General features: G+C 36.9%; 1 protein-coding gene across 2 annotated transcripts in view; it reads left to right on the top strand.

Moving 5' to 3' along the window:
• BMP1 (bone morphogenetic protein 1) overlaps positions 1-12,171 on the top strand; it is a 90,742-nt gene that overhangs the window by 45,961 nt on the left and 32,610 nt on the right. For both annotated transcript variants that reach the window (XM_063448476.1, XM_063448477.1), the window contains exons 3-7: positions 5,331-5,486; positions 5,978-6,095; positions 6,258-6,436; positions 8,999-9,104; positions 9,536-9,660. In XM_063448476.1, coding sequence (XP_063304546.1) covers positions 5,331-5,486; positions 5,978-6,095; positions 6,258-6,436; positions 8,999-9,104; positions 9,536-9,660 — 684 coding nt within the window. The remainder of the gene's footprint in view (positions 1-5,330; positions 5,487-5,977; positions 6,096-6,257; positions 6,437-8,998; positions 9,105-9,535; positions 9,661-12,171) is intronic.

Raw genomic sequence — 12,171 nt, 5'->3', positions numbered from 1 at the left:
ATACCCGTGCTAAGCCCTTTTCTAAGACATTCTTAATCCCTTAGTAAATCATGGTGTTTAAAGACTGAAATTATATAAAGGATTATGCCTTATACTTGTCATGAAGGTGTTATTGGTTTCTCCTCCAATTATACATGTCATGCTGTTATTTCCTCTTAACCCCTCATTAGTGCAGATTGTAAGGTTTCTTACAAATATAGAGGAGGATTTGTCCCAAGTGATATATGATCCAATTGTGTACATGCTATATGTAGAGCACTGCTGTGTACATGCTATATTTAGAGCACTATTGTATAAATGCTATATTTAGAGCACTATTGAACAGCATACTCTATGCAGAGCACTATTGTAGAGCACTATATGCTGAGCATGCTCTATGTAGAGCACTATTGTAAATCATGCTATATGTAGAGCACTATTGTAGAGCATGCTATATGTAGAGCACTATATGCTGAGCATGCTACATATAGAGCACTATTGTAGAGCATGCTATATGTAGAGCACTATTGTAGAGCATGCTATATGTAGAGCACTGTTGTAGAGCATTCTATATGTAGAGCACTATTGTAGAGCATGCTATATGTGGAGCATTATATGATGAGCATGCTATATGTAGAGCACTATTGCAGACAATGCTAAATGTAGAGCAGTATTGTAGAGCATGCTATATGTAGAGTACTATTGTAGAGCATGCTATATGTAGAGCACTATTGTAGAGTATGCCATATGTAGAGCACTACTGTAGAGCATGCTATATGTAGAGCACTATTGCAGAGCATGCTATATGTAGAGCACTATTGTAGATCATGTTATATATGGAGCACTATTGTAGAGCATGCTATATATTGAGGGCTATTGTAGAGCATGCTATATATAGAGCACTATTGTACAGCATACTATATGTAGAACACTATTGTAGAGCACTATATGTAGAGCACTATTGTAGATCATGTTATATATGGAGCACTATTGTAGAGCATGCTATATATTGAGGACTATTGTAGAGCATGCTATATGTAGAGTACTATTGTAGAGCATAGAGTATTATTGCAGAGCATGCTATACGTAGAGCACTATATGTAAAGCATGCTATATGTAGAGGACTATTGTAGAGCATGCTATATATAGAGCGCTATTGTAGAACATTCTATATGTAGAGTACTATTGTAGAGCATGCTACATGTAGAGTATTATTGTAGAGCATGCTACATGTAGAGTACTATTGTAGAGCATGCTACATGTAGAGTATTATTGTAGAGCATGCCATATGTAGAGTACTATTGTAGAGCATGCCATATTTAGAGCACTATTGTAGAGCATGCCATATGTAGAGTACTATTGTAGAGCATGCCATATGTAAAGCACTATTGTAGAACATTCTATATGTAGAGTACTATTGTAGAGCAAGCTATATGTAGAGTACTATTGTAGAATACTATTGTAGAGCATGCCATATTTAGAGCACTATTGTAGAGCATGCTATATATAGAGCACTATTGTAGAACATTCTATATGTAGAGCACTATTGTAGAGCATGCCATATGTAAAGCACTATTGTAGAACATTCTATATGTAGAGTACTATTGTAGAGCAAGCTATATGTAGAGTACTATTGTAGAATACTATTGTAGAGCATGCCATATTTAGAGCACTATTGTAGAGCATGCTATATATAGAGCACTATTGTAGAACATTCTATATGTAGAGCACTATTGTAGAGCATGCTATATATAGAGCACTATTGTAGAACATTCTATATGTAGAGTACTATTGTAGAGCATGCTATATGTATAGTACTATTGTAGAGCACTATATGTAGAGTACTATTGTAGAGCATGGTATATGTAGAGTACAGTTGTAGAGCATGCTATATGTAGAGTACTATTGTAGAGCATGGTATATGTAGAGTACAGTTGTAGAGCATGCTATATGTAGAGTATTATTGTAGAGCATGCTATATGTAGAGTACTATTGTAGAGCACTATATGTAGAGTACTATTGTAGAGCATGCTATATATAGAGCACTATTGTAGAACATTCTATATGTAGAGCACTATTGTAGAGCATGCCATATGTAAAGCACTATTGTAGAACATTCTATATGTAGAGTACTATTGTAGAGCATGCTATATGTATAGTACTATTGTAGAGCACTATATGTAGAGTACTATTGTAGAGCATGGTATATGTAGAGCACTATATGCTGAGCATGCTACATATAGAGCACTATTGTAGAGCATGCTATATGTAGAGCACTATTGTAGAGCATGCTATATGTAGATCACTGTTGTAGAGCATTCTATATGTAGAGCACTATTGTAGAGCATGCTATATGTGGAGCATTATATGATGAGCATGCTATATGTAGAGCACTATTGCAGACAATGCTAAATGTAGAGCAGTATTGTAGAGCATGCTATATGTAGAGTACTATTGTAGAGCATGCTATATGTAGAGCACTATTGTAGAGTATGCCATATGTAGAGCACTACTGTAGAGCATGCTATATGTAGAGCACTATTGCAGAGCATGCTATATGTAGAGCACTATTGTAGATCATGTTATATATGGAGCACTATTGTAGAGCATGCTATATATTGAGGGCTATTGTAGAGCATGCTATATATAGAGCACTATTGTACAGCATACTATATGTAGAACACTATTGTAGAGCACTATATGTAGAGCACTATTGTAGATCATGTTATATATGGAGCACTATTGTAGAGCATGCTATATATTGAGGACTATTGTAGAGCATGCTATATGTAGAGTACTATTGTAGAGCATAGAGTATTATTGTAAAACATGCTATACGTAGAGCACTATATGTAAAACATGCTATATGTAGAGGACTATTGTAGAGCATGCTATATATAGAGCGCTATTGTAGAACATTCTATATGTAGAGTACTATTGTAGAGCATGCTACATGTAGAGTATTATTGTAGAGCATGCTACATGTAGAGTACTATTGTAGAGCATGCTACATGTAGAGTATTATTGTAGAGCATGCCATATGTAGAGTACTATTGTAGAGCATGCCATATTTAGAGCACTATTGTAGAGCATGCCATATGTAGAGTACTATTGTAGAGCATGCCATATGTAAAGCACTATTGTAGAACATTCTATATGTAGAGTACTATTGTAGAGCAAGCTATATGTAGAGTACTATTGTAGAATACTATTGTAGAGCATGCCATATTTAGAGCACTATTGTAGAGCATGCTATATATAGAGCACTATTGTAGAACATTCTATATGTAGAGCACTATTGTAGAGCATGCCATATGTAAAGCACTATTGTAGAACATTCTATATGTAGAGTACTATTGTAGAGCAAGCTATATGTAGAGTACTATTGTAGAATACTATTGTAGAGCATGCCATATTTAGAGCACTATTGTAGAGCATGCTATATATAGAGCACTATTGTAGAACATTCTATATGTAGAGCACTATTGTAGAGCATGCTATATATAGAGCACTATTGTAGAACATTCTATATGTAGAGTACTATTGTAGAGCATGCTATATGTATAGTACTATTGTAGAGCACTATATGTAGAGTACTATTGTAGAGCATGGTATATGTAGAGTACAGTTGTAGAGCATGCTATATGTAGAGTACTATTGTAGAGCATGGTATATGTAGAGTACAGTTGTAGAGCATGCTATATGTAGAGTATTATTGTAGAGCATGCTATATGTAGAGTACTATTGTAGAGCACTATATGTAGAGTACTATTGTAGAGCATGCTATATATAGAGCACTATTGTAGAACATTCTATATGTAGAGCACTATTGTAGAGCATGCCATATGTAAAGCACTATTGTAGAACATTCTATATGTAGAGTACTATTGTAGAGCATGCTATATGTATAGTACTATTGTAGAGCACTATATGTAGAGTACTATTGTAGAGCATGGTATATGTAGAGTACAGTTGTAGAGCATGCTATATGTAGAGTACTATTGTAGAGCATGGTATATGTAGAGTACAGTTGTAGAGCATGCTATATGTAGAGTATTATTGTAGAGCATGCTATATGTAGAGTACTATTGTAGAGCACTATATGTAGAGTACTATTGTAGAGCATGCTATATATAGAGCACTATTGTAGAACATTCTATATGTAGAGCACTATTGTAGAGCATGCCATATGTAAAGCACTATTGTAGAACATTCTATATGTAGAGTACTATTGTAGAGCATGCTATATGTAGAGTACTATTGTAGAGCACTATATGTAGAGTACTATTGTAGAGCATGCCATATGTAGAGTACAGTTGTAGAGCATGCTATATGTAGAGTACTATTGTAGAGCATGGTATATGTAGAGTACAGTTGTAGAGCATGCTGGTTCTATTAGCATTTTAGCCACACACAATGACCTTTGCTTACTTTACTTTCTGATTTAAACTACGTTTTGGTAATATAAAACTGGGATTGCATCTATGTACCTGGAAACATTTGTTTGTTTCAATATGATCTAAATACCTTTTGCCCCTGTACCTGTCCTATGTTGCTGGGAAACATGGTCCAGTCTTTCTCTCTGTGGAGATGTCAAAATTTTGGTTATCATCATCACTTTCTTGTAGATCCTGCACTACATACTCTTATGTTAAAAAATGGTTTTTAGTTTATGTTATTCACATAACATTTTAATCACTAAAACCAATGCATAAAATATATACATTAAAAAGGAAAATACATATTGTCGTTCTACCAATATAAATGAGCATGTCATTCTGTATTTACCTGAAGCCAATAGAGCTGTGGGTATCTTACCAATATACTCCTATACTAAACATTGTTTATATTGCAGGTCACTATGCTATATATTGCACTATTATAGATTGCAGGTCATTGTGTTGTACATTGCAACATATTGAAGGACACGGCTGTACATTGCAGTCTTTTGTTGCAGGTCAGCGTGCCATATGTAGGAGAGTTGCATATCCCAAGTCATTATGCTATACACAGAAGTGGTTTTATGTAGCAGGTTACTGTGCTATACATTGTTTATTTTGTGGTCATTGCAGTTGCAGAACACCTGTGGTCAGAAAGGTTGCAAGTGTAACCAGGCCCTGTGTGTTCCACCTTTTATACATTGCAATGCTATATATTGCAGGAATTGTGCTATACATTATAGTATTATATATTGTACTGTGTATATTGTCACTGTGCTGTACTTTCATTGAAATGTATATTTTGGAGTCACTGTTATACATTGCAGCGTTCTCTATTTATAATCACTTTCTATACTTTGTAGTGTTTATTTGTGTCCTGTCACTGAATTCTCTTGGTTTTTCTGTTTTCAGTCTCACGTTCTACACAGGATGGCTCTACACGCCACCAGGGAAGGCAAGGTCAGACAGTCAGAATTGTCTCCCGTGGGAAGCGAGCAGCGACCTCTCGGCCTGAACGAGTGTGGCCAGATGGAGTTATACCTTATGTCATCAGTGGAAACTTTAGTGGTGAGTGGGTGACTCTGCATAAACAGAAAACATGGGGAACGGGGAAAGTGGTAGGTACTAGATTCACAGAATAACATTTTATCAATCTGATCTACCTCTTTTAACTGCATTCTTTTTCTAACATTTCCTTTTGCTATGTTAGTGTGCTGTGTCCCTGCTTTTTTCCCCCTTTTGCTCATTCTTTGTCCTAATATAAATATTTCCTTCTATTATAAAACAATTGCTATTTTGATTAGTTATACAACAATATTACACAACTGTTGCTCTGTTTGCTGAATTTCGACCTCTCCTTTAATGTATATTTTCTTAATTATTCAGATCTCTCTTACTGCCTCTCTGTACTTACTCTCATTTTATCATATACTTATTACAATGTATTTCCCCTATTTCCCTATGGATACTCCTGGATTATCTTCTTCCAAACATTCATCCTACTCTTATCCCATTTCTACTTAACTTTACTACCCATCTCTCTTACTCACATGTCACAGGCAGCCAGAGAGCAATATTTCGTCAAGCCATGCGACACTGGGAGAAGCACACGTGCGTCACCTTCCTGGAAAGGACAGATGAGGACAGTTACATTGTGTTCACTTATAGGCCATGCGGGTAACTCATACTACTTCTCCCAAAACTATGCTTTCTCTTTCACTCAAGTGTGACACTGCAACAATTGGTATACTAGCACTTGTTTATACCAACACTTTATCTATCACTGTATCTCTGCTTGTTCTCCAGAGATGATGGATATTATCTATCATCCTAATACAGATGCTGTTCATATGTTGGGCGACGTGGGGGTGGCCCTCAAGCCATCTCTATTGGAAAGAACTGTGACAAATTTGGGATTGTGGTTCACGAGTTGGGTCATGTCATTGGATTTTGGCATGAACATACACGACCAGACCGAGATGACCACGTGGCCATCATGAGAGAAAATATCCAACCAGGTACTTGTGAAGAATAAGAAAGAATTGATTCTACATGAAGTCAAGGGGTAGTCAAAGGGATAATTAGCTATGTTTTAGTAGGAAAAAGAGAACGTGCATGAGGAAGTTCTCATTGGGTCAGTAAAGGTCAATCCAGTAGGTATTTGAGAAACCAGGGAGAAATTCAATTGGGTAGTTTTTCTTTAGCCTGTATAATGATCATCAAAACAAATATTTGGGAAGGAGAGATATTCCATTTGGGGATATTTGCAGGATATGGCCTATAAAGTTAGACTCTAATATATTGAAACTAGCTGTATAGGTCAGTGCATCTGGTATTGTACAGTGGAAGGGAGAGCTGATTGTCATGAAAATGTATAGAGATGAAGATATTTCACAATGAGGGCCCCATGTGTTTGTGAGAGAAGTGCCTGTTAGAACTATGTTTTATGTTTTGTTAAACAGACAAGATTAAGTCATACTTAAGTAAGAACTTTATCAGTCTGATTTATCTCACAACATTTGCCTTAAATGTATTGATATGTATCATAATAAATCATGATATTAATTATTAAGAGGTCTGTCACAGTACATCTGTTTTTTTTAGTTTTGTGTTGACAATCATCCTGGATAATTTGGGAAAAGAATATCATAGATGGAATTAATATCAGTTCATTTGAGATGGAGATATTTTCTAACTCTGTTTTTGTTTTGTTTTTAAATGTCCCAAGCTGACTTTTCAACTCACTACAACATATTGTTTAGTGAATAGTCCCATAAGCTATAGGAAGTACTTTTTTGTCTGGAAAGATTTTTTAATTAGAGGTAGCTTGAACTGATAAAAACTGTTTGTTAAACAAGGAAATCCTAAAGCACTTCCTGTCCTTAACACTTTGATAATAGTAAAAAAACACAAGTTTTTGTTTTGCTCGTTCTAGGAAAACTGACTTTTAATAAATAATCTGTGACTTTTTTGGCATCGCTGTTTATTTCTTTTCAATTTTACACCACTGATGAGAATGATTAATGACAATATACCTTTAAAAAGAAGAACATTGCGCCAAACTAGAGCTTTGTTTCCTTTGAAGCAACTAGTTTCATATTTTATCTTATGGGTTTTTTTTTTATTATTTGGCAATCTGCAATAGCTGACCTGAGCAGAATAAAAAAAAGTCAAGACCTTTTAAACCCTAATCGTTTTGCAGTATGTCTACCTAATATCCTAAGTATTTAAATATGTGTTCAGAAAATGTTACTATTCACTAATGTCTCTTGAAGAGATATATTCATGCATTCTTTGTTATGCTAATTGTCAAACTAAGACAAAGAACAACATTTTATAGTCAAAGAATAGCACGTCAAGATTACAGTTACATTAACATTAATCTCAGCATTACAAATAGGAGAAAAGAGACACTGTAACTTTAAGAATGTGTGGCTGGAGGTGTTCACAGTGGTTTCCTTTACTTCATGTCCTACTAACTGCCAATTTATAACATTAAAAGTAAGCTACTTGCATTTTAGCATTTTGTCTAAACAGCACAAAACAATCTGACATTGTAGTTTAGTTAAGGTTAAGGTCTTAGGGTAAATGGTTAGTGTTTAGAATTTAGAACACTGGATACAAAATGTGTATTAAAATCTTAAATAAAGCAGTCATTTTAAGTTAGATCTAGACATGCGCAATTCGTTTCGTTCCGAATGTACATTCCGACAAATTTCATGCAATTCGGACATTCGGATGCTTACGAAGTGCCGAAGTTCGGTAGTTCGGAAGTGCCGAACAGAATGACATTGGTCTGAATTGCCGAAGATCCAAATTGCTTAAAATTTCTGAAAACTGGCAACACATGAGAGAGGGAGGGAAAATTATGTGAATGATGACAGGAATCTTGACCAATCAGCTAATTCCTGGCACTGGTAGCCCTATAGACATGAAAGTGGTTGTGGTGGCAGTCCAGGCACTGGGAGCCCTATAGATGTGTAAGTGGTTGTGGTGGCAGTCCGGGCACTGGGAGCCCTGTAGATGTGTAACCACTTGCACATCTGTAGAGCTCCCAGTGCCAGGATTGCCACCTCAACCACTTACACATCTATAGGGCTACCAGTGCCCGGACTGCCACCACAACCACTTACACATCTATTCTATAGGGCTCCCAGTGCCAGGAAGCACTGCCACCCCATCCACTTACACATCTGTAGGGCTCCCAGTGCCAGGATTGCAACCACAACCACTTACACATCTATAGGGCTCCCAGTGCCCAGACTGCCACCACAACCACTTACTAGACTTGTGCCATTGGTTTCATGCAATTTGGACATTTGGATGCTTACGAATGTCCGAAGTGCAGAAGTTCCAAATTGCCGAATTTACTGCCAGATTATAATTTGACAGTTACTTGCTGTTCTAAGCGGCAGTTCTGAAGCTGTATTTTCTACCGCCTTTTATTTTCCCTAAGATAGATCTGTGCTTCTGAGAAAGATTTGGATTTACTCATAAAAAAAGGATGACTAAATAAACCTTTGGGACTCCTAGGGAGCAGGATATAATGATGTCCTTCTGATTGGCTGTTATTCCCTCAGGGCAGGAGTATAACTTTTTGAAAATGGAGCCAGAGGAAGTGGAATCTCTTGGAGAAACATATGATTTCGACAGCATCATGCACTATGCGCGCAACACTTTTTCAAGGTAAGGTTTCTCTTCACTTGCTCCTAGATTAGATTATAGTATGATAAGTAGAGGTACACACCAACTGGCTGTTGATTTCAGAGGCAGACGTGTTACTTTCTCCCAATAGTAATTTAAATCCAGTAACTTTTAATCAGAAAAACTGCATTATATGTGGAAGCTTACAATTAGTAGTTTGAACCAATTAAAATAATTTTGCAACACATTAGAGCCTCTGAACTTTTCAAGCAGAAAGTGAACGGTCCAGCAAAATTTGGCCATATTTAACCATAGCAGTTAGGTTAGTAATAGCCATCTGGTTAACTAAATGTTGGGAAATTGATTAAATGATATCACAATAAAGTGGGTTTTATAGGTGACAAATCTATGAAAATATTTTGAGGGTCAATATGTGTGATTACTGATTGTTTTCTTTCTTGGGTTTTCTACAGGGGCATTTTCCTGGACACAATTGTGCCAAAATATGATGTCAATGGAGTAAGACCTCCAATAGGGCAGAGGACGCGGCTCAGCTCTGGAGATATTGCCCAAGCCCGAAAGCTGTACAAATGCCCAGGTACCTCTTGGATGCTAGTGTCCTGTGGCTGGCTGATTATTATTATTATTATGATATTTAATAATGGAATGGGGCTGATGGAATGGGGCTGGGTCACAGTTTGAATGTTCCCGAATCTTCTAAAGAATCTAAGCATTTTTTTTCTTTTCAGTAACATATGTGGCCAATGGAAGTGTCTGAGATCCTTTGCACTCATTTAAAAGGCTTTACTCTTTTGTTATGCTATTACTCGCATTCTGTATGCATTTAAACTCAAAGAACAGCAACAAAAGTTTCCAAATTCTAGTTTTAAGTTTTATTCTACATTATAGATTTTATTGCATGTATTTATTTGAAAATTGTCAATAGAAAATGCGTGGAGGTAGTCTTTAACATTAATACTTTAATCACCATAGCCATTGCAAGATTTGACATTTCCAGTCTGACATCGAGTAGGCACATAATTTGAGACAAGTACGTACTACTTCTCTGAGGCATAGCTGGCTTCCACAGAGTTCCACTTCAAAAAGGTTATCTTGTAAATGTCCTTATTATAGTTATGTGAATCATTGTATATGCATAATTGAAAACAGTTAGCATTTGAAGGTGTTTAAAGGGAGGTTGGGCTTATTGTTAAGATGCTTAGAGTTAAACAGTTACCTTCCTTCAAACTCTTGTGGACTGTGACATTCATGATTCTCAGCTAGGCACAGACACTCCAACCATAAATACTCATAAACCTGCAGACCTTCAATTAACCTTAACCTACCTCGTAACAGCCTCATGGTGTTGTTATGAACACAGCAACTTTACTGCATTACTATAAGCAATTTCAACATTTAAAAATACTTGGTACCATATCCATGTTTGTAATGTATGAGGAAGCACCCTCTAGGAAGTGGTAGTCACCTGTCCTACGTCTCCATTCTCTGTCATGGGCACCCAAAGAAAGATGCAGTTTTTCTTCCATCCACACATGTCCTATAGAGGTATCTAGCAATTCATGTCCTATGGTACTAACTTTAAAGTTCATAGCCGCAAGTAAAATATTTTCACATCAATGGCTACCTGTTTAACAAGTAGGCTGGCCCATGAGGTGTGATGCCCCTAGGCAGCTTTCTACTCTTCCCTACAGGACACTCATCGACCTGGCTACAGAAGCCAAGTCCTAGGGCGTTTTAAATCCAAGTAGAGAGTACGGGCCCTGTTCCAGGTCAGGAGCACATGATTGGTGTATCTGTGTGTTTAGCCTTTCTTTATTCGGCCCTGCTCTTTCTCACTCTGCTTTGTTGCATTTTCCTCCCCCTTTAGTATTTCCCCTGGTTTCTTTAGTGTTTCTCCCACCAGCATTGATCCTGTCACTCCCATACAACTCTTTCTGCTTTTCTGTTCCCCCTTTCATACTTTCTAAATGAAAGTCTCACCTGTTTCCATGGCAACTGAAGAGTTTGTTTACCATCGTGATCAGCTATGTGTGAAAGACCCACAATGTGACTCCATGTCTCCCCTACATGCATAGCACGGATTCATTAACCCTTCCACTGACAAAGCCTAAAAGAGCATTAGTTCTTAAAACAATATTTTCTACGGACACCGTACATAGAGCTACATTATCATTAACTCTTCAGTGTTCAGGGTCCTCCAATGTTTTTCATTTCCAGTGGCCTAAAGTAACATAGATTTCACTGACCACAAATAACCTCAGAACATCTGTGTGACATCTGGAGGTCCTCAACGTCACCACCAGAGCAGAGACCATGCAAGCGAGAGAAGGTGCTGTAATCTGCAAGGAAGGAGAAAGAGGGAGTAACAGGAGGAGGGAAGGAAAAAGAGACTGCAGGAGAGAAAACATAAAAAGGAAGGCAAAATATACCACAGGAAATGTATAATTCAGTGCTAGATATAACTCACACGGCCAACCCAGCTTTTCCATTTGCTGCTGGCCAAGAAAAGATCAGTTGTAGAATACCACTTCATCTGTCTCCATGTTTAACAGGAACTAAATAATGTTTACCTTCACCATACATAGTGCTACAACCTCCGCCATTGCACCTGTCGTTTCAATATTCTTCTTTATAGTTGTTTGCTTGCATATAGACAAAATAAGACAAACAATTCTAGCAAAACACATTATGGTGAAGAGCGCTTTGCTGAAACGAGCTTACACTACAAGAAATGTGATGTGCCAAGATGGTAGCCACTGCCTTGATATATACTTCAATGCTAGCAGCTTCAAACATGCACCAAATCACTTTCAAAATATAGAATGTTTAGTGGCAGTCTTCGAGTAACATCGTATGATGTAAAGGCCAGCATGACGGAAAATGTCTGTCGTGTTCTTGAGGGGTTAAAGAACAAAAAACAGCCGGAAGTATGCCAGGAAACTTTGCCCCTGTTTATGGCATATTTGTTTTCTCTTACCTTTATATTAGCTCATTATGTGGATTAGTTTGTTTAAATAATCTTTATTTTTGGTTTTATATTGTAAACTCTTGAGTTGAACTTTTAAAAAATGTTGTTGCTTTTATTAGC

This window comes from Pelobates fuscus, chromosome 3, assembly GCF_036172605.1.
Source record: "Pelobates fuscus isolate aPelFus1 chromosome 3, aPelFus1.pri, whole genome shotgun sequence".
Classification (NCBI taxonomy): Eukaryota; Metazoa; Chordata; class Amphibia; order Anura; family Pelobatidae; genus Pelobates; species Pelobates fuscus.
The sequence above is the reverse complement of the archived record's forward strand: the minus strand, read 5'-3'. Positions and strand labels throughout refer to the sequence as shown.